The 24,404-nt window shown below is 37.2% G+C and overlaps 1 protein-coding gene across 2 annotated transcripts in view; it reads left to right on the top strand.

Annotated features, from left to right (window-relative positions):
* Positions 1-22,985, top strand: part of LOC127456023 (rho guanine nucleotide exchange factor 17-like) — a 124,283-nt gene extending 101,298 nt beyond the window's left edge. Inside the window, exons 13-21 of one of the 2 annotated variants that reach the window (XM_051724296.1) lie at positions 1,380-1,641; positions 1,961-2,205; positions 2,341-2,581; positions 10,395-10,481; positions 10,573-10,640; positions 11,126-11,274; positions 14,042-14,216; positions 16,467-16,739; positions 19,780-22,985. In XM_051724296.1, the coding sequence (XP_051580256.1) occupies positions 1,380-1,641; positions 1,961-2,205; positions 2,341-2,581; positions 10,395-10,481; positions 10,573-10,640; positions 11,126-11,274; positions 14,042-14,216; positions 16,467-16,739; positions 19,780-19,991 (1,712 nt within the window). In that variant the 3' untranslated portion in view covers positions 19,992-22,985. The remainder of the gene's footprint in view (positions 1-1,379; positions 1,642-1,960; positions 2,206-2,340; positions 2,582-10,394; positions 10,482-10,572; positions 10,641-11,125; positions 11,275-14,041; positions 14,217-16,466; positions 16,740-19,779) is intronic. The other variant, XM_051724297.1, reaches the window with a different exon arrangement.
* Positions 22,986-24,404: the final 1,419 nt, after the last annotated feature.

A 24,404-nucleotide genomic window follows, 5' to 3' on the forward strand; every position in this document is an offset into this window, starting at 1 on the left:
TATATTCACAAAAAAACAGCATAAACTATATATATTCATGAAAAAACCCACCACATATTGTTTATATTAATAAAAGCCAAAACATATTGTATATATTAAAAAAGCTCATAGATACTATATATTAATGAAAAGATCAGCTTGTCTTATTTTGTTCTGTTTTTTAATATTTTACAGCATACTGAGAGCGATCATATTACATTTTGCTTAAATTCATTTTGAGTAAAAAAAAAATTTTAAACAAAGTATCCACAGTATATACAGCAATTAAACAACAGTTACAGACAGTTAACTCTGTATAATTATATTAGTCTGTATATACAGTATTCCTTGAAAACCCAACACGTTGTATATATTCTTAAAAACCGATACTGCATGCATTCACAAATTCACACAAAAAAACAGCATATACTATACAGTGGCAAGAAAAAGTATGTGGAATTAGCTGTTTTTTGTCATTAAATGTGGTCTTATCTTCATCAAAGTCACAAGTATAGATAAACACGATATGCTTAAACTAACAACACACAAACATAATAATCCTTCATGTTTTTATTGAACACATCCCATTAAACATTCACAGCACTGTGCAAAAGGGTACCCTTAGATTTAACAACTGTTGACACCATGGACACCATGCCCATTTAATGCTGTCCGTGTAGTAGACTCATGAACAGAGATTTTAACCAGTTACAATGATTCCTTCAAGTCTTTGGCTGTCACTCTAGGGTTCTTTTTTACCTCACTGGGCCTTCTGCGGTGTGCCCTTTGAGTCATATTTTGGCTGGACGGCCACTTCTAGGGAGAGTAGCCACAGTGCTAAATCGTCTCCATTTATAGACAATTTGTCTAACTGTGGACAGATGCATATCTAAGCACTTCAAGATAACTTTGTAACCCAGTTCCAGCTTCATGCAAAGCAACAATTCTTGGGCGCAGGTCTTCTGAGATCTCTTTTTTTTTGCGAGGCATGGTCCACATCAGCAGATGCTTCTTGTGAATAGCAAACTCAAAATGTTTCATTAATTGGATGCCAGGTTTGCCAACTCCTGACTCTAATTAGCTTTTGTTGACGTCATTAGCCTTGGGGTTCACATACTTTTTCCAACCTACATTGAATATTTGAATGATGTATTCAGTATTTACAAGACAAATACAATAATTTGTGTTGTATTAGTTGAAACAGATTGTGTTTGTTCATTATTGTAATTTAGATGAAGATCAACCCAGATTTTAAGACAAATTTATACATAAATGCAGGTTATTCCAAAGGGTTCACATACTTTTTTTTGTATCTTGTATATATTCTTAAAACACAACACAAGCACTAAATATTCATGAAAAGCTCAGCAATTATTGTTTTGTATTCATTATCTGTCTAGCCATGAACAAGGACCAGTGGGACCCTGAGTTTCTGAAGGCCATCCCCATCATGAAGACCCGCAGCGGGATGCAGTTTTCCTGCGCCTCGCCGAGTCACAGCTGTCCAGAGAACACGTATGAGGTGTGGGTGTGTAACAGCGACGGTTACGTGGGTCAGGTGTGTCTGTTAAACATCCGCGATGAGCCAACAGTGGAGGCTTGCATCGCTGTCTGCTCGGCTCGCATCATTTGCATCGCAGCCGTACCGGGCCTGAAGAACAGGTGAGCGACTCACCTGAGACCTGATGTCCCTGAACACATGTGACAGAGTCAGGACAAATTCTCAAGTTAAACACAAATAATAGATGTTTTACAGTGCTAATGAGTGCCATGAGACAATATAAGAATCTCTGTATGGATATCACATGCTTACTGCTAATGACATGTGTAAAAGAACATTCCAGGCTATTTTAAACTTAATGTTGATGTACTGTACTGTACTGTATTTGTGGCATAGTGAGAAATTACCAAAGATGATAATCCCTCAGTGTGTATATACAAATGGGACACACTTTTACAGTACATACACTGTTTGTTACAGTAGAGAACGTGTTGGCAATTCAACTCCCTCCGTCCCATCTGAGTCAAACCCTACGGCCTCTACTCAACCCCAGCTCCACATCTCTATCTCTGGCTCATCTCTGGAGCTCAGTGAGCCCACTGTAGTACCTGCGGCAGAGCTCGTGCCTTTCGACAGCGATGACACGGATGATGAAGACTCTCCCAGTCCTTCATCCACACTGCAGAGTCAAGCGTCCCATTCCACAATCTCCTCCAGCTTCGGCAGTGAGTTTAAACACAGACACGCACAACTTGGTCTGTTCCTATGCAACAAAACGCTGTCCGTTTAACCCTGTACCCTGCGATCTGATATTTTTGTTACCTCACATCAGTAATTTAAGATGTATTTTTGTGTGTCAGATGATGAGGCAGCGGTGTCTAAAGACATGGCCACAGAGACAACCAGCTCTGAAGAGGAGCAGGAGTTTCCTGTGCCCAGCTCATTTGGAGCCCCTCGGCTCAGTGCAGACAGTCCCATGGACGGTCGGGCCATGCGACGGTCCAGTCGAGGGTCTTTCACCAGAGCCAGCCTGGAGGATCTGCTCAGCATTGACCCAGAGGCGTACCAGAGCTCCGTTTGGCTCGGGACTGAGGATGGCTGGTGGGTCCACACATGACTGTAGTGTTGATATTATACAACATGAAAACATTATTTCCAAAATGTGATGTATTTACAAGTGAAACAGAATACTCAGTAGGGAATATTGTAAGGTTAAACTCGACTTTCACAAAAGGGATTTGATTGGATCATGAAAAATAGGCTATTCAATTATTGGTTAATATTATTTTTCTTCACCCACTTGGCCATTTCAGTAGAAATGTTTATGAAAGATTATGAAAACAAAGAATTGGCCACCTTTAACTCATGAGTTGGAATTCGATTTGAATTGGCCACACCCCACAAGATATTGAATTGCATTTGGAATGACAGGAAGTTGAATTTACCGAATTTTAATTGAAATAAATTCAACACATGATAGTTTTGCGACGAAACAATTATACATAATTAAATAACTGCATAATTAATTTATTCACAGTGGAGAATCTCCGATTTCTAATGACACCTAGGTAGATTGAGCTTCTAGTCCACTCAGAGGACGAGATATTCGATGAAACAATGGCGATGGTGCATGAACTGAAAATGTGACTAAATTGCAACCAAAACCACATACTGTCACAGTATGTACTGTATTTGATGAAGGATGCACTTATCTGCCGGCAAAACAGTACGTTCTTTTAGGTATGCATGTGAGTAGTATGAATAGAATTCGGACATACTTCATCCGGGGACATTGACATCGTCTTGTAACCCGAATAAATGATGCAATAACAACAACTGCGAAAACTATCTGCTCTGGTTTTGTTAAACAAGCACCATTTAGACTAATATTTATGCACCTAATGTTGATGATCAGGGCTTTTTTATAGATCCTGAAGGGATTTTGCAAGCTGCTGACACCCCTCATGATACAATATTGGGAGGAGACTTTAAACTTTTGATGGACTCAGTCCTTGATCATAGTGAAGTAAAAGTGTGCAAGCCCGCTAGAGCAACATTGACGCTTCACGGGATGTGTAAAAATCTTGGTCTTACAGATATTTGGAGACTTTTGAACCTATCTGGGAGGGACTATACATTTTTTCATCAGTCCATAAGATTGACTCTAGAATAGATTTTTGTTTTTGTTTTGTTTTTTTGTTATCTAAGTCCCTCATTCCATCTGTTGCTGATTTCTCAATTGGAAACATTTTAGTCACAGATCACGCCCTGGTGTGTTTAGAGGTGTTGCCACATATGGAGAAAAGGAAATCATATAGTTGGTGCTTTAATGTATCCCTTTTGCAAAATCCTGAATTCCAACAAACGCTAAAGGCTGAAATCAATGTTTATATAGAGACCAACTGGTCCTCAGTATCCTCTGTGGGCGTGGCTTGGGAGGCACTTAAGGTGGTTCTTAGGGGCCGGATCATACAGTATGCCACATTCACCAGAACATCCAAAGCACAAGAACTTGTGGAACTGGAAGGGAATATTAAGTGCCAAGGCAGAGCTGAAGCGCCGAATGTTGTCTAATGGCCTCAGGGAACTGACCCGACTGAAATACAGATATAATACTATTTTGTTGCGGAAGGTGGAGTTTTGGTTATTCAGGGCAAGACAGTTGTACTTTGAGTCGGAGTTCAAGGCAGGAAAACTTCTGGCTAGATATATAAAACAGAGAGAGCCATTCCCTTAGTGAAATCTGCTGGTGGTGAAATATTTACCACAGCCATTGATATTAATAATGCTTTTAAAGATCTTGATCTCTATAGTTCCACGTCTTCGTCTACTGATAAGGATATTAAAAACTTTGTGGAACCATTAGAACTTCCTAAACTGAGCAAAAAAATTCTCTTGATTCTGAGAAAACCTCAGAGGAGCTTGGGGATTTAATTAAGGCCCTGCCTACAGGCAAGGCTCTGGGGCCAGACAGCTTTGCCGCTGAATTTTTTTTAGATCTTATACTTCACAACTGGCTCCATTTTTGCTAGAAGTTTATACAGAATCATTAAAGAATGGTTAGCTTCCACCAACCATGACAATGGTTGGTCAGTCTGATTCTTAAAAAGGACAAAGATCCAAGTGAGTGTAAGAGTTACCATCCAATTTCCCTGATCCAGCTAGACGTTAAAATATTGTCAAACATGTTGGCTAGCTGGTTAAGTAAAGTTATGACAACTCTTATACATATAGATCAGGTGGGGTTTATTTCTGGGCCGTAGCTCTTCTGATAACATTAGGCATTTCATCAATATCATGTGGTCAGTGGTGAATGATCAGACTCCAGTCGCTGCCATCTCACTTGATGCCGAAAAGGTGTTTGATATGGTAGAATGGGATTATCTTTTTAAGATTTCGGAAATGTACGGGTTCGGGAATACTTTTATTGGGTGGATTAAGTTACTTTATAGACACCCGGTAGCGGCGGTTCAAACGAATGGATTATTTTATTCTGGATAGGGGCAACCGGCAGGGTTGCCCTCTTTCCCCCTTATTGTTCTGACTTGCCCTGGAACCATTAGCAGCCGCAATAAGAAAGGATGATGATTTCCCAGGGGTGGTGGCGCATAAGCTTTTGCTTTTCGCACATTATATTTTATTATTCGTCTCCGACCCTACTAGATCTGTGCCTTGCCTCCACGGAATTATTAATTCCTTTTCTAAATTCTCAGGATACAGAGTGAATTGGTCTAAATCCAAAGCTTTGACTCTGACAGCGTATTGCCCTGTAACAGCTTTTCAACCGGGCGCCTTCCAGTGGCCCAAGCAGGGCATTAAGTATTTGGGCATTTTATTTCCAGCACATTTGAGTAAATTAGTTAGAGTTAATATTGACCCTTTAATAAAACGGTTTTCGAGTGATGTGGACAGGTGGGCTTCACTACATTTATCTATGACTGGGAAGGTTAATGTTATAAAAATGAATTGTATTCAAAAATTCAACTACCTACTACAGTCTCTCCCCATTGAAGTTCCCCTCTTTTATTTTAAACAATTTGATAGCATAGCTAAATTCTTTATTTGGAATGGTAAATGCCCTTGGTTGCATTCCAGTAAGTTACATAGGCCAATTGACAAAGGTGGGTTAGGTCTCCCTAAGAATTTGTTGTACTCTTATGCTTTTGGTCTCAGACATTTGGCACATTGGTCGCTTCCACCTGAGAGAGCCCCTTCCTGGCTCTTTATTGAACAGGAGATCCTTGCCCCATCTTGCGATTGCAAAGTCGTTCTACCAAGCTGCCCGGAGAAGTAAAGACACATCCCGTTATCTCGGACATGCATTTAGTGTGGACAAAAGTTTCCCTTGTGTTCAATTCGGACATTTACCTGAATGTTGCTGCAAGTATTTCGTTGAACCCTAAATTGTACATTAACAAGTCCCCTTTCTGCTGGACAGAATGGATTGAGAAGGGTGTTGCTACGCTGGGTGTCCTGTATGAAGATGGAGCGTTGAGATCCTTTGAAAATATAATACAGCAGTTTGGGATTCCCAGATCTCAGTTCTTCAGGTACTTACAGCGCCATGTACTCTGTACCACCTTTGGGTGTAGTGCACAGCCCCCTAAAGCGGCAGACACTCTTGAGATGGTGCTTGCTGCTTTTAGAAAAGGTCATGAAGCTTCAGCATACTATTCCTTGCTAACAGAGTTTTAACATCTTAAGAAGTTATGGGAGAGAGACTTGAAATTAGTACTGGAAGATGGAGAATGGGGAAGGATTAAAAAAAATATCAAGTCTATGTCTAGGGATGCGAGGGTGCGCCTCATTCAATTTAAGATTCTGCATCATTTTTATTGGACTCCCTCTAGATTGTATAGGCTTGGCCTTAAAGACACACCTACTTGCTGGCGATGCCAGTTGGAGGATGGGGACAGCCCATGTTTTTTGGTTCTGTACTAAGATTCAAGAGTTTTGGTCGAGGGTTCAGAATTTTATCTGTGATGTCTTAAGTACTCAGATTTTATTCTGCCTCAGACTTTGTATTTTGGGTGATGGGACAGGTATTAACATAAGGAACAAACATATACAAAACTGGGTCCTTACCAGCATGATGATGGGCAGGCAGGTAATTCTTAGGGGATGGAAGTCGGCTGGTGCGCCCTCATTTCATGAGTGATGCACCGAGTTGGGCAGAGTGGCGGCTTTTGAGAAGATGTCACATGGATGGCTGGGCAGTTTGGGTGCTTATGATAGGAAGTGGGGCACTTATTTGGCCTTCCTAGAAGGTTGCCAGGGAGGAGCAGTGGAGTGGGATAATTTGGATTGAATATATGTATGTTGGTTAATATGTGGAACCCTTTTTCTTTTTTGTTGGTTAATTTTATATGTATTTTTATGTCATCGAGTATTTTCTTTGGACTGTCTGTTTGTATGTGTGTCTGTTGTTATTCAGTGTCTGACCACTAGGATGTATGTTGGGTGATGGGAGGGGGCCTATACTGATAAAAGTTGATTCCGTGTATTCATGTGCTGTTTGTTTTAGTTTGAGTTTGGAATCAATAAAAATTGGTAATGACAAAAAAACAAGTACCATTTAAGCACAAGGAACAATTATCTTAGTAAATATACCACTTACAGTTGAGAAGAGGCATCCGACTCGCAGTTCACTGCTGTTGTTTTAAATCCAGTGTTTTGAACGTGACGTCACCTCATCTCCCGTGGGATTATGGGATCGTTAAATGTCCAGTCGATTCGCACTTCAGAATCTTGCCGGAAATAGTAGGTGATCCGGGTATTTCTCACCTACTGCTTCATGAATACTGTGGATTCTAACATACTACTCCACTGGCATACTGTTTTTGGCATACTATATTGTAGAGAAGTATGGATATTTGGACGCAGCGAATGTCTATGGACAAGCACATCTGTGAGGGCTTAAATGTGTCTGAGCGCCACCTGCATTTAAGATCTGCATTTTTTAATGGAAGGTGAGAGAGAAAAAAAGTAATTTTCCTAGTACTGGCTGCCATCTAGTGGAAAAAAATATGACTTTTTAGAGGGAGATAGAGTGAACAGAAACAGAATAACATGCTTACAAAGTTAAGACAACCAACAAAAATATATATGCAGTGCATCTGGAAAGTATTCACAGTGCTTCACTTTTTCCACATTTTGTTATGTTACAGCCTTATTCCAAAATAGATTAAATTCATTATTTTCCTCAAAATTCTACAAACAATACCCCATAATGACAACGTGAAAGAAGTTTGTTTGAAATCTTAATAAAAAACGAGAAAAAAAATCACATGTACATAAGTATTCACAGCCTTTGCTCAGTACTTTGTTGAAGCACCTTTGGCACCAGTTACAGCCTCAAGTCTTTTTGAGTATGATGCCACAAGCTTGGCACACATATTTTTGGGCAGTTTCTCCCATTCTTCTTTGCAGGACCTCTCAAGCTCCATCAGGTTGGATGGGGAGCATCGGTGCACAGCCATTTTTAGATCTCTCCAGAGATGTTCAATCGGGTTCAAGTCTGGGCTCTGGCTGGGCCACTCAAGGACATTCACAGAGTTGTCCCATAGCCACTCCTTTGTTATCTTGGCTGTGTGCTTAGGGTCATTGTCCTGTTGGAAGATGAACCTTCGCCCCAGTCTGAGGTCCAGAGCACTCTGGAGTAGGTTTTCATCAAGGATGTCTCTGTACATTGCTGCATTCATCTTTCCCTCGATCCTGACTTGTCTCCCAGTTCCTGCCGCTGAAAAACATCCCCACAGCATGATGCTGCCACCACCATGCTTCACTGTAGGGATGGTATTGGCCAGGTGATGAGTGGTGCCTGGTTTCCTCTAGACATGATGCTTGCCATTCAGGCCAAAGAGTTCAGTCTTTGTTTCTCATGATCTGAGAGTCCTTCAGGTGCCTTTTGGCAAACTCCAGGCAGGCTGTCATGTGCCTTTTACTGAGGAGTGGCTTCCATCTGGCCACTCTACCATACAGGCCTGATTGGTGGAGTGCTGCAGAGATGGTTGTTCTTCTGGAAGGTTCTCCTCTCTCCACAGAGAAATGCTGGAGCTCTGTCAGAGTGACCATCGGGTTCTTGGTCACCTCCCTGACTATGGCCCTTCTCCCCCGATTGCTCAGTTTTGGCCAGTTTCCAAACTTCTTCCATTTATGGATGATGGAGGCCACTGTGCTCATTGGGACCTTCAATACTGCAGAAATTTTTCTGTACCCTTCCCCAGATCTGTGCCTCGATACAATCCTGTCTCGGAGGTCTACAGACAATTCCTTGGACGTCATGGCTTGGTTTGTGCTCTGACATGCACTGTTAACTGTGGGACCTTATATAGACAGGTGTGTGCCTTTCCAAATGTGGACTCCAATCAAGTTGTAGAAACATCTCAAGGATGATCAGTGGAAACAGGGTGCACCTGAGCTCAATTTTGAGTGTCATGGCAAAGGCTGTGAATACTTATGTACATGTGATTTTTTTTTTTTTTTTTTCGTTTTTTATTTTTAATAAATTTGCAAAGATTTCAAATAAACTTCTTTCATGTTGTCATTATGGGGTATTGTTTGTAGAATTTTGAGGAAAGTAATGAATTTAATCCATTTTGGAATAAGGCTGTAACATAACAAAATGTGGAAAAAGTGAAGCGCTGGATGCACTGTATGTATATTTCTGTTCATAAGATTGTATATGTGTGTATATATATATATATATATATATATATATATATATATATATATATATATATATACACAATATTTTTTATGAATAATTGGAGTCTTTTTTTTTATTATGTGGGGGGGGGGGTTCTGAAAAAATGAAACTAAGTTTTTGCATTAGTGCAACGTATGTGTGAACGATGAGCTTAAATTTGAGTGTGAAAAATTGCAGGCGGCAGACCCAAAATACATCAGAGTTTATGTTATGATGTCTTGAGTTTTATAATGTAATAATGTTTTGTTAATGTTATTAATGAATGTTATTATAAAGTGTTGCCAGATTTTGTTTAAACAGCATTTAAAACCCATGAGGTGTAATTACAAGTTGAACGGGAGTAGCTTGGAATGATGCAATAGTATTTAACGGCACAAAACAAAATCTGTCTCTCCTGGTTCCTCTGTTTGGGGTTTGATTCTGACCTCAGGTGACCTGCATCTGACTTCATTCCCCCTTCACTGTGTTCCCAGAGACGCATTCATTATCTCATGTCCCGAACTGCCTGTGTTCTCGCAACAACTGTCACTTTCCATATAAACATTGACTCTATTTCTGAATCTCACTGTCTTTGTCTCTATCTTCTTTCTTCAAAAAAGCAGGTGCAAAGCTTTTGTTTATACCTCACTGACAATCAATCATTACAATCAAAGAAAAAAGACAATAGAAATGTTGTTCGGACTTTGCTTGGAATACTTGATTCAATCAGAATTTCTTTGTAAAATTTACCCTTCTCCCAGGCAACCAATTTCCTACATAGCTGTGCCAGTTTTTTGTCCCTCGTATCACCCAGTGCTCTTTCTTCTCACATAATAAAATAATTTCAACTATTTGAAATATTTAATGTCCATTTATTTATGTAGCCATGTAATAAGACATTAATAAGACATGTAATAAGACAGCCATTCATTATTGCAAAATATAATCTCTTTAGGACCACCTGACTGCGTAATGCCATATTGTATTTGCGTTTACAAGAACATGCAACTGATTATAAATGTGTATTACAAGGCATTATTAATTATTAATGTACGTTTATAATGCATTATGTAAACAGGCTTCAAGTAAAGTGTCAACAAAGCAGTAACTTGTCTTTTAAATTAACTGTACTCTCCAGTATTCATCGAATACCAGTGAACAGATAATATTGTGATCTGCAATAAGCATAATCATGTTGTTTTTATGATTGTATCACTGTTTTTACAGTATTCATGTGTACCAGTCATCAGACAACATCAGGAACCGTAAGAACAGCATGAAGATGCAGCACTCTGCTTCTATCCTCTGTATACTGTAAGCAGCCTCTGCCTCACTGAGCCATTGCCATGGTTACATATGTAGCGTTGGTATGGAGATTGAACATCTTTTTTCTTGGTTTTTCCAGGTATCTTGATAACAAAGTATTTGTGTCTCTGTCAAACGGGGAGGTGATAGTGTATCACAGAGAGGCAGGTGAGTACAGGTTCATTAATTATGATGAAAATGTTTGAAACCCTGCAGAAAAAGTGGTTTGCTGGTTTAGCTAGCCTTCCGATTGGCTCAACTCATGTTTAGCTGGTCGGCCAGCAGGTCTACCAGCCTGACCTGCTAAAAATACCCAAAATGCCTTTAGAATTTTCTAAAAGACCAGCCTAACCAGCGTTGCTAGGTTGGGAGACCAGATAACTACTTTTCAGGCTGTTCAAACCAAACCAATATTCTTGCACTAAAAAAGAAAGACTCAGCACAAGGAGTAGAAAAGACGCAGGTGTTTTGAGACGTGTTTTTGAAGTTTAAGTTCTTTTTAACAATTTCATGCTGTCTAAAAATACTTGGCACTCCTGCTACCCTCACCCTAATGCGTTTGGTGTGAACGGCCCCTTCATATGAAGTATAACCATTATGAGTTATAAGAACTCTAACCCTCTGTTTTTTGTTTCTGTCTTTTTGTATAATAGGAAGTTTCTGGGACCCCCAGAGCTCTCAGACGCTGTGTTTGGGTTCTTCAAGTGGACCTGTGACCAAAATGGTTCCAGTGGCAGGAAAATTGTGGTGCGGCTGTCAGAATAGGGTCCTTATCGTGAACACCAGCACATTAACACAAGAGGTAAGAGAGAGACCACATGCAGCAGAGGTTTGGAATGACACTTTTGACTATCAAAATAAAATCTGATCCACTTTGCAGCTTATTCTGGCCAAAAACCATCCACTTAAAAAAGAAATGACCGCGTGACCAGCATGCAAATCAACCAACCACAGTGCATTTTTAACAGAATGTTTAGGGATGGTAAATCTGTGTTGTGCTCATTTGTGCAAACACCTTTTGTGTTCCCGGTCAAAAATGACCGGCCAACTGAGATTGATAATAAATCTCTAATATTGCATATATTATCCCAAGATATTGCATTAGATATTTTTGTCAACTTCTTTTTTTAGTAATTATAACAGGTTTTGTACTTCTTTTTTAACATATTTTTAAAAAATATATTTTTTTATTGATAGAAGGATCCATTGAACAGAGCTTTTACCAGGCAAGTAGGGGGCACTCGCTGCAGAAAAATTTAAAAATTATATTATGAAATAAATTAATAACCACTTGCTTGATTCAAACAAAATGGGTGTCATTTTAAAGTTTAGAATCTGGACTTTACAATGCATATAGCTGACCCCAAAAATTATATATATATTTTTTTAATTTGCTGACAATTTAGAACTGTTTTGTTCTCATAATTTGAAAAAAAAAAAAAAAGATAGCCATTTGTTATATATTGTTGGAAAGGTCTCAATTAGTAAAATGCAATGAGCAAATTTGTTTCACCTAGAGGCCAAACCGCAGTGAGTATTAGTGTATGAATTTCCCACTGACACACATTAATATAATAAACAGGAGTGTCTTTTTGTCATGTTTTTCCTTATTACTTCCTGAAACATACATATAACATAGACAATGACTTATGGTAAGTTACAGCAGACTATCCCGATTCAAACGAGCCCAAACACAATATAATATGATAAGTAGATCATGAAATATTTTTGAAAGAGTGTACATGGAAAGTCAATGCACAAAAGGGAGCTGTGTGTGTGTTTGTATGTGTTTGTATGTATGTGTGTGTGTGTGTGTGTGTGTGTGTGTGTGTGTGTGTGTGTGTGTGTGTGTGTGTGTGCGCGCGCATGTGGGCAGGTTTAGGTGGTTTACAAGGAAAATATTTTTCATTTACAAACTGGTAATTACAAAGGTATTATGCTATAAATGTGGTTTATGAGGACATTTCTAGTGTCCCCATAATTTAAATCGCTTAAACATACTAAACGATGTTTTTTTGAAAATGGAAAAATGCAGAAAGTTTATTGTGAGGGTTAGGTTTAGGGGTATGGTTAGGGTTAGGGGATAGAATCTATAGTTCGTACAGTATAAAAATCAAACTTTTCATCCAAAAGTATTTTACCGATTACTTCACCATACCAATTATTTCACAGACATAACTCTGGAAACAAGTGGAATATACAGTTGTACTTGTGGTTATCCCAATTTAGATGCTACCAATTGCTTCAAACAAATCTCAGAAAGACCTCACAAACTTTGACAAATCGACTAGTTCTTCAAAGGAAGTACTTATTGTAATAACTAATTGTAATAAATATTGTACTAATTAATATTAACCTGGACTGTGTTTGCCGGTGGACTCGGTGGACTCCCATAAATTGCATGCAGCCAGCCAATCAGATTGGAGTTTGTGACTTTTTTTTTTATGTGCAATATTCATCAACAGGGTTGGGGAATAACGGAATACATGTAACGGGATTACGTATTTAAAATACAAAATATAAGTAACTGTATTCCACTACAGTTACAATTGAAATCATTGTTATTTAGAATACAGTTACATTCAAAAAGTATTTTGATTACTGAAGAGATTACTTTGCATTTTATTGTCATTTGTTTCATTTAATATTTAGTCCTTTCAGATGGAAAACATTTATACATATAAATGATGCGATCCAAAGTGCATTTGAACAGCAGTGAAACACTTTCTTATGATGTGTTACATTCATACGAGCAGACAGAGAAGTAAGTTTGAAATAAGTTTGGAGCAGAAGAAATAGAAATAAACCTTTTGTAAATTGTCAGCTTTACGCTAAGCTAAAATGCTATTTCTAGCCATTTTACATGCACATGATACCAGACACGATCATATTTTTTTATCAAGAAAATTCACGTTGGATCATAATTTCTTTTTTTCTAGTAAGACCTTTGACATCAGGGCAAAAATCATATTCTTGATAATATTTTTTGTATTGTTTTCCTGTAAAAATATCTAAAAATCCTTAAAACAAGATCAGTTTGATTTATCTTGTTTTAGAAACAACACTGCATAAGATATTTATGTTTTTCAGAGAATGTATTTTTAACACGTGTACAAAAGTCTTACAGTACTGGCAGAGTTTTTATAGTCAAAACAAGTGAAAAAATCTACCAGTGCTGAAGAAGTAATCCAAAGTATTTCGAATATGTTACTGACCTTGAGTAATCTATCGAAATACATTACAAATTACATTTTACATCGTTCTGTAATCTGTAGTGGAATACATTTCAAAAGTAACCCTCCCAACCCTGTTTATCAAACAGTCTGTGAGTGATTTCTAACAATGTTTAGACTCTGTACAGAAAGAATTTGTCATACCCGGCAGATTAAAGGTTTTGAGTGTGACGATTATAAGTTAATGATATTTGTTTAACATCAGAAAGAAATAGCAATAGATATTCATAACCTTTAATTTCTGAAGCAGCCATTTCTAGTTTTAGAAGCAGTGACATCACTCACGGTTTATCTTTAATTGCAGTTTCACTTGTTATTATATATTTTATTTTTCAGCACTCATTCCAAGTGGGTCAGGACAGCGGGCGCTGTGTCACCAGTATGGTGTGCTATGGCAAAGGCGTGTGGATTGCTCTGCAGGGCAGCGCTCAGGTGCGGCTGTATCACGCCTCCACCTACGAGAGTCTGACGGAGGTTGACGTGGCCCCAGCTGTGCACAAGATGCTTGCAGGTACATAATTAGCTGTTAAAGGTGATCCGATCTGACCTTAGTGTGACCCCGCTGAGGGTTGATATTACATGCTTTGTGCTATCATAGATGAGGTCATGTATACTCAAGTTCTCTCTTATTTCTTTCTGAGTGTGCCTCAACTATTTTACTCATAAAACAATGGCTTTATTTATTATAGTGTTTGCTAAGGCAAGCATTACTGTTAAAATTGCTCATACTTAAAGGGATAGTTCACCCAAAAATTAAACTTCTCTCATCATTTACTCACCCCCATGCCATCCCAGATGTGTGTGACTTTCTTTCTTCTTCTGAACACAAACAAAGATTTTTAGAAGAATATTTCAGCTCTGTAGGTCCATACAATGCAAGTGAATGAGTACCAAAATTTTTAAGCTCCAAAAAGCACATTAAGTAATCCATACAACTCCAATGGTTAAATCTATATCTTCAGAAGTGATATGATAGGTGTGGGTGAGAAACAGATCAATATTTAATCTATTTTTATTTTACATTCTCCGCCCTGCTCAGTAGTTGGCGATATGCACGAAGAATGCAAATTGCCAAAAACAAAAGAAGAAGAATATAAAAGTGAATGTGAAAGTTTAGATTAATAGTAAAAAAATGACTAAATATTGATCTGTTTCTCACCCACACCTATTATATCACTTCTGAGGGTATAGATTTAACCACTGGAGTCGTATGAATTACTTTTAAGCTGCCTTTATGTGCTTTTGGAGCTTCAAAATTTTGGTACCTATTCACTTGCATTGTATGGACCTACAGAGCTAAAAATTCTTCTAAAAATCTTTGTTTGTGTTCAGCAGAAGAAAGAAAGTCACACACATCTGGGATGGCATGAGGGTGAGTAAATGATGAGAGAATTTTCATTTTTGGGTGAACTATCCCTTTAAGGTGTGGGAATTAAACAAATCTCAAACCATAAGTTTGAGACTGCAACGCATACATTTTTTGTGCATGGACAACTCGTGTGGCTTGTTGAGAGGTGTGCTGTTCATTTTCGAAGTGATCAGCGCATAGTAGAGACAAAAACTGAAGAAAAAAAAAATTTCCTTAACTGACTTTGAGAGAGGGACTGACCCATATCTAGGGACCAGAATTTAATGGGGGCTGGGCTTTTTTGACTTGGGCCAGTAAGAAACCACTTAGAAAACCTTAGCAAACTGCATAGCAACATGCTAAACAAAACACTTTGAACACCTTAGCAACCGAAAAAAAAAATAAATAATAATAATTAAATGAAAAAAATATATATACTGTGTGTATATATATATATATATATATATATATATATATATATATATAATTTGACCTGAAGGAAAATTCCAAGCTTAATACATGCTCAGCTCAATCGACAGCATTTGTGGCATAATTTTTCGAGTAACGTAAAATATAATTTAATCTCATTGTTCGTTTGTTTAAAAAAAAAAAGAAAAAAAAAAGCCACTTACAATGGAAGTGAAAGGGGCAACCTATAAATATTAAAATACACAGTTTCATAAGTATATCCACAAGACGTAAACATACATGCCAACAAGATTTTAGTGTGATAAAATCACTTACTAACCTTATCTGTGTAAAGTAATATCCAATATTACAATTTTGTTGTGATGACGTAACAGCACTAAACCCTGTAATCTGGTAAATGCTGGAGTGCTGGTAAATCCCTGATATTATCAAACTAAAATTGTATTAACACGTATAATGTTTATGTCTTGTGGCTATACTTTTGAATCCGTGTGTATTTTAATGTTGTTGAACTGGCCCCATTCACTTCCATTGTAAGTGCCTTACTGTAACCGCATTATTTGTTTTTTTTAAATAATCAAGGGAATTTAGTTGCACCATTCTGGGCAAGATAAGAGTTAATTGAAAGTAACAAATCTGTAATATACTGTATGGCTAGAGTACCTGCAAACCACTGTAAAACACACACACACACACACACTCTGTTTAGCTGTAAACACACACACTTTACTACTCTCCAGTAATCAACAGACTCAAAGTTATTGCACATTTTTACTTTATTATTTTGGTTGTCGAATCATTTTGTATGTGTAAAAAATAAGACTTTACTACATTATGTAAAAGAACAGCTATTGCATTCCATTATATAGTAAAAAACAAAACATTGCTCATCTAATCAGATTTTAGAGTTGGATCAGTTTTATAGAGAATTTACAAACTGTACCAGAATAAAATTAATTGCCTGTCAATTTTTTTCCCCCATAGGTTCTGATGCTATTATCCGGCAGCACAAAGCAGCGTGTTTGCGGATCACCGCTCTGTTAGCCTGTAAAGACCTGCTGTGGATTGGAACCAGTGCAGGGGTCGTTCTGACTCTGACTATCCCACCCGTGTCCTCTGGCACTTGTCCGGGCTCTCTGCGTGCTCCCCTCCTCCCCATGGGCTCCGCTCACGGCCACACCGGACACGTCCGATTCCTCACGTGCATAGAGCTGCCCGAGGGCTTCGATGTCAACTTCCCTCCTCAGTCAGAATCAGGTTTGTTTCACACTGCACTTTCAAATCATATCCCTCACAGTTGGTTGAATTTTATATTATATTTTTATAGTCAAATGATTAATACAAAATGAAAAAACTTTCACAGTTACAATTTCTTGTATGCTCATTTTCTCACTTTCCTAATAATTAATCATTTAAAAATAAGCACGATGCAAATGTCAATTAAAAAATCAACAGTAAATACAATTCTAAGAGAACTATAACATGCATTGGAATAAAATAGATTGAGGCTTGCCAAAGTCTTTTTAGCAAGTCAGTTCACCCGGCGGCCATCTTTGGAATGCTCCCGGTGAGCTATTTTTCTATGTAAACAAGCGGCATGCTAGCGAAGCTCCTATCTACTTGAATGGGGAAAGACCGAAATCTCCAAAACGGTTAGTCAAGATTACGATCAGAGAACATATTTCAAATCAGCAGTAAAATCTGAACTAAACTGGTAAGCAGAAAGTTGTTGGTTCTATCCCCACAGCCATCACCATTGTGTCCTTGAGCAAGGCACTTAACTCCAGGTTGCTCCAGGGGGACTGTCCCTGTAATAAGGGCACTGTAAGTTGCTTTGGATAAAAGCGTCTGCCAAATGCATAAATGTAAATGTAAAAACAAATTTTTCTCGTCTTGTATAGCTAATGCGCATGCGTGTTCTCGAGTTGATTGACAGGCAATGTCTGCATCTAAAAGGTGATTGGCTCTTTTACCTGAAGGCGGGCCTTCTTTTCTACATCTGTTGACTGTTGGTGACCATTGGGCGTTCCAATTTCTCCCATTCATTTTAATAGAAATGACCTGTCTCTGCTAAAGAGTCTTTGGGCTTGCAAACCACACAAACCTAAAGAACTCCTAAAGTAGAGTGCATGATATATGTTCACTTTTTGGTAGCTGTTGTGAAGAAGAGGCTGCAGCCAGAAGATGCTTCTTTATCACTTGCCTGTACATGTGTCTGAAATTGTGGCATGTAAGCACTTTGAAATATGCCAAAAATATACAAAATGAACAAAAACCGATATCTATATATTTTTGTCTAATCAAATGATACTTTGGAGAGCACACTTCAAAAACATGCCTATATTTCAGATTTACTCATTTCAATATCATAACAAAATTCCATGAATAAAACCTCAATACATTTACATTTTATTAATTAAATTTTTTATAAAACTTGATAGAATTTTGTTATGGATTTTGTTTGTTTGAGTGAATGAATTTCTATCCATTTATCAACCTAAATAATGTTTAAGACAACTTCACTTACTGTATATTCATTAACAAAACACAGCAAAAGGTAGTAAACCACTTTACTCACATTTAGAACAAATGAACGCACCGAGTGCTGGTGTTAAAACTCTTGTCTTGAGGACCGCATCTCTCCACTTATGCTTGCACTTCTTAGTTACATCATTTACATAATTCATTCATCCTTATCCAAGGTAAAATCCTTTTCTTAAATCCATTTCCTTCTTTTAGCCTTTGAGCCTCTGAGCTCTGACTGAATTACATGGCAGAAAACACTTTTCTAATTAAGAAGAGAGCAGTCAATTAGCCAGACAGCGTAACTCCTGTCCCCACCATCCACCTGAAATGTTAAATTGCTCACTACAAATAGTTTAAGGATTCATTTGCTTAATTTAATTTATTTTACAATTTAGTTGAATATTTAGGCTTGCAAAAACACATTTAAAAGATAATAGCGAAATTATAATAATTGGTTCAAATGCAACATTTTGACAGAGGGGGCACAGTGGTCTGGCTGAGGGGGCACAGCCCCCTGGTGGCCCCAACGTGGCGCCAACCCTGATTATGTGAACAACCAAATGATTTCAGACCCCCCAAAAGGTCCCAAATACAAACCATACTCGGAGTACTTCTGAGTACGGTTCGTGTGTGGGTCCTTTTGTGGTTCGATTGATTCGTGTGATGCGAAGGCAAAGAGGTACCAGTCCGCTTTGCATTTTGTTATGACATAGCTAAGTACCTCGGTGCTTGCATACATAGCTAACTGTATTACATAATCGCCTGATTGAGATTATTTGATCTAACCACGATTATTGTGAACTTTAAATTCCAATCACATTTTACTGAACAAGTAAAGGAATTTTAGAAATACCATGACCGCCAAATACCATTTCTTGTATTATCTGAGCATTCCAATCCAAATGAGCCATGGATCAGCCGGACTCGAGCAGCATCTGAAGAGCGCGTGAAGAGCTGTGATGCACGTGCTGTCTGCGGAGGTTCACACCAAACTACCACGAAAATACAAGCGAGTATTTTGATAGTGAACAAGCACTCTGTTTAGACTTTATTTTAATGTTAATTTAATGGCACATGTTTTGGGTTCATTCAAACACGCAGTGTTAATGAAATGCAGAAGGAGACGCCCACTTACTTTATTCCTGTTGAGAAACACATTTTCAAATACTCATAAAATATCAAATGTTTTCCTTCAAGCGTAATAAGGGTTTGGGGTTTTAATCTGAGAGCCTTAACATAGCATGTGAAAGTGAAGAATTTAGGACAGATATATACTACTATTGCATAATAGAATAGAATAGAATAAATTAGAATAGAACTGGCTGTCTGGGTTATATTAAAAACTGTGTGAATAAAAACTTGACCAAAAAGGATTCAATATTTCAATATTTGGCAATATTTTAACATTTAAAATATTATTATGTCATTCTATCCCTATGCAATATTGTAATTTTTCAAAGCCTCATAGGAAATCTTATTGCCTTGTTTTATTATGATTACAAGTTAAATATTAATAAATTACTACTTAAGGTGTATGTGAATTAAGCACACACATACACCTTAAGAAGAATGATTTTTCATCATGATCACAATATGTATGACAATTTATTGTTAGTCAAATGTCATAATCGTGACTGCCATGGGGTCTGAGTTCTTAAGGAGTTGTGGTGTGAACATCAAAGGGTCTGAGATCACATCAACGCAAAGAGGACCAAAAAAGAAACTTTATTCCAGAGAGCCCTGTAATAAGAACTTCTATTGTTCATTCTAGTGAACTCCACACAGAACAACTCTGAAAACAACGCTGGAGGTTTGCAGAGACAAGACTCCGCCCGCCGGCGTGCCTCCACCCTGCTGCCCGTCAAATCCAACCTGCTAGTCATCAGTGGCGGTGATGGCTATGAAGATTTCAGACTGACCAATAGCAGCGAGACGGTGGGGCGGGACGACAGCACCAACCACTTACTGCTGTGGCGCGTGTAACAGAAGTCCCGCCCCTCCACAGAAGCCGCTGGACTAGCTCACGCACTTCCCCCTGAAACCCCATCCCTCCTTGTTCTCTGATGCATCATGCACAACTGTGTAAGACATTAAAAAATGGGGTGTTTGTTTTCGTTATGTTGTGATTTGGGTCAAGGCTCTCAGTCATTTCGTTTCTTGGTGTAAGAAATCGATTGCGCTTGTCATGTGGTGTTTCCTGTGGGCGCTTTTAAATATCGTGTTACTCGACAAATCCTTAGAAACTGCTTTAAAAGCAGACATAAAATTTAAGGATGAATTGACAGAAAAACAAGAAAGAAAGAACATGGACTTTGTATAAGAAACCATTAGTAAGTGGAAAAGGGAATAATTCACCCAAAAGTGAAAATCCTGTCATTATTTACTCACCCTCATGTTGTTCCAAAACAGTTTGACTTTATTTCCTTGGTGGAGCACAAAACGAGAAAAGGTAAAGAATATACTGGCCACCTGTACTGCACATTTCCATAATACGTTATGAAACGAAAAGTGATTGCGGCTGTTGAGCTCAAGAATTACAACAAATTAAGCAACATAAAAGTGCCACTTGTAGGATATATTCCTAAGTGTTTAGAAGCCACAAACTAGCTTGGAGTAAAAAAAAAAAAAGACTGAAATTTCTCTTCACTGTAGCTCTTAAATCAAATACTGTATAGCGTCGTCAATCGCAATGCTTCAAATTTGAAAATGCGTAAGAGCGAATGGGAGCTACAGCAGAGGGAAAGATTATCAATGAATAACGACTTAAATTTCAATCTGTTTCTAATCATATGGCTTCAGAAGACTTGGAATATAGAGCTCAAGTCGAATAGACTACTTTTATGGTACTTCGTTGATATTTTTCAATAAGCTTAACCGCCACAGTCCTCATTTACTTTTATAATATGGAAAAGAGCAGGCAGTACATTCTATAACATTTCTTATTTTGTGTATCTCCTAAATAAAGTAAGTCATATGGGTTTGGAACAACATGAGGTTGAGTAAACGATGACAGAATTTTCATTTTTGGGTGAACTTTTCCTTTAATGTTTTTACAAGAAAGATGGTCAAAGTTTCAGATAGATGGAGAGCATTTGAAATGCATCACAGGAGGCAGGGTGGATTCTGACAGAAGAAAAGATGAGGTTTTGTTATCCCTCTGCACACTTTTACAGTCAGAGTGGCCAACTACTGGTCTTTACTGACTGTGATTTCATTCGAGAATGAAGATGTTTTTGTTAAAAAACCTCTCAATTGCGCCATTCTGGGCAAGATGAGAGTTATTCGTAAGTAACCAATGTGCAATATATGGCTAGAGTACCTACAAACTGCTATAAAACACACACACACACTGTTTAGCCGCACACACACTTTACTATTCTTCAGTAATCAACAGACTCGCAGTCAGAGTTATTAAAAATTTTCACTTTATTATTTTGGTTATTGAATCATTTTGTATGTATAAAAAATACTTTTTCTCTACATTATGTAACAGAACAGCAATGACATTCCATTATATAGGTATTGCGACAAAAATCCTTTTGTACAGTATTTATGTTTTTTTTTCCGGCTTTATTCGTAGCTAAGTTTTGGGGGTTTTAGCACTTAATTTATAAATATGATAGTCTGGCGTTTTTCTCTACCGACATATTTTGTCGCACAACTCGGATTTGAGTCAGTGAGGTCGTGTTTTGTGAGTTCAATTCCATTTTTTTAAAAACATTATTACCGCAAATCTCACAAAGAAATTACGGGGTCATATTTCGCCCAAATAAAAAAAAAAAAAAGAAAAGAAATTATATTGTGCGAAAATTTTTAATGGGAAAACAAATTTCGCAATGCGAAAGAAATCTTCTAAAATAGGCTTAATTTTCTTTATGCAAAATGTCATATTTTTTATTTTATTTTGTTTTTGAGGTTACCCGGGCATTTCTTGACAGTTTTTATGAGATTCACCCTATGACAGCTATGTAATTTATTAATGATTGTTTCCAGCAAAGGGAATTAAATGATATCGATATTAATTCTGACATGTTACAAAATGCAGATTTGACATGAAGTGTTTTGAGTTCAAGACAGACACCCTGTGCTTGTTTGTTACTGTGTCTGTGTACAGAAGATTATGACACATAGAATCAAGACATACAGGTTACAGCCCTTCTGTTCATTGTGGAGATTGATATAACTGCCAAACCTCTCTGTTTGCACCTCCTGCCAACAGGTTAATTGATTTCCTCTGTGAGCAACTTCAGCTGCCTTAGTTTCTCTGGTAAGAGCCAAACCTCCCAAACACACCCAAATGTGCACTCACCTAAATCTAAAACCCACTGAAATCCCTGTGATTCATCTAGAAGGATATGAGGTCATGTGATTTGCTCTAACCGCCTCAAGGAAATTCACAGCTATAATTTGAAGGCTTCAATTTGTTTGTAGACATGAATGTTAGTGCCAAGAACTTGTGGTCTAATTCTTTACCTCGAAAAGGAAACTGTCAAAGCATGTCAAAGCTTATTTTGTGAAAATAAGAATCGACTTTGCCTTTCTTAATATGTACAAGATCCTTAATGAATCATATTTTCATAAAGCCTGCAATGGGAAGTTTTGCTTTTTAATCAAATATCTCAATCAAATCGAGTCGAGTCTTACTGTAAGTAACCCTCTATTCCCTTTCAGGTGAAAGACGTCCTCAGTGTTTATTGTAAATATTGGTATATATTGCCTTTTCTCTGTACATAGTGTTCTCACTGTCCACGATTGTCCAAATGAATCTAATTGCATATTTTTATAAGTATTTTGTCTATTGTTTTTTTCCTTATTTGGCATGTGCCGTCTCATTTAAATTAAAACTATTACAGTATTTTAAAAGAAGAAAAAACCAGCTGTAACAGTTGATGTGCTTATTTCACACTGTTTTCCTGTTAAATGTCATATTTTGTCACTGTGGGTTTCTTTGTAATTAAACATTTCACTGATGCCAGAGTCCAGAGACTTCAGTTAACTCATTTATACAAACATGCTCACACACAATCTCGCTTTTCAAACTTATAGGAATGTCAGTGCTCTGGAATAACTTCTTGGCTATATTTGTTTGTGTTTCCTTTGACCGTGTAAATTATATATATTGTTCGATTTTGATTTTGAGTGCGTTTATATGCATGATCTTACACTGATTATGGTTAATAAACCAGCAATGTGCAAGGTCATATTAACAGCTTTCCTTTATCGGGGTAAAATCGGTTTAAACAAAAAACAATCAAAATTCAACCCCAATTTTGTGTTGTGTTTACACTTTTACTTACTCCAAATTGTAACTTTTTATATAGCAATTGCAAATTTATTTCAATGTAATTTGTATATATCGTGATTGATATATAAGAAATAAACTTTAAATCACGTCATTGCAACATTTCTCAGAATTCCGTCTTTTATACCACACAATTCCGACTTTATATTTAGCAATTGCAACTTTATTTCGACTGTAATTGCGATATAAGGCATCAACTTTATATTATGACTTCATTTCTCGGAATTATGCCTTTTATATCTTGTAGTCAGCGGCTTTATTTCTCGAAATTCCAACTTTATATATTGCAATTGCAAGTCAGAAAGTCATAATTACTCCTTTTATTTTTTTGGCTTCCAAAAATTCACCTTATTGTAACAGTAATTAATTATTAATTAATGTTTCTGTCTTAATGTGAGCAATTTGTCAGTGCACTGTAAAAAACAAATCTTGTTGTTTCAACTTTAAACTTAAAAAGTAAGTGTTCGTGCTGCCTTTAAATTGTAAGTTGTGTCAACTTAAGAGGTAAAGTTGTTTAAACAGAACATAAAGTTGACTTTAATCAATATAACTTGTTAAAATAAGCCTAATGTCTTTTAAGTAAACTTGACTTTCTTAGTTCAATCAACTTCATTCTAATTCAATTCAAATTGAATATAGAAGTTCAAATACTTATATTGTCATTTAATATCACTGATGATAACCTTAAAATTAGTTAGGGCTATCCCATTGTCAGATGTAAAATGAACTGACATTTGATGGTAAATGGCCAGTTGATGATCTGAGAGTAATGTCTGATCCCTCTATCATATTTAGACACACATGGGCCTCAATACTTTACATGCAAATCACAATGATGGTGACAATCATCAAACATATCATTGAGTCCAGATGACAACAACCAACTGCATAAATAAAAGCCGCAAACAGTAAAAAAATAAAATAAAAAAATAACAGTAACACTGCAATTTGCATAATTTATTCATGCGGATGTGCATATTTCTCTTAACTTATATTTTTTATTTCAGCTGAATTGTTTTTTTAAGTTCAATAACTTATAAATAACTTATCACAAGTTCGGCCAACTAAAACTTGGATTATTGAGTTCTCAACAT

Source organism: Myxocyprinus asiaticus, chromosome 18 (assembly GCF_019703515.2).
Source record: "Myxocyprinus asiaticus isolate MX2 ecotype Aquarium Trade chromosome 18, UBuf_Myxa_2, whole genome shotgun sequence".
Lineage (NCBI taxonomy): Eukaryota > Metazoa > Chordata > Actinopteri > Cypriniformes > Catostomidae > Myxocyprinus > Myxocyprinus asiaticus.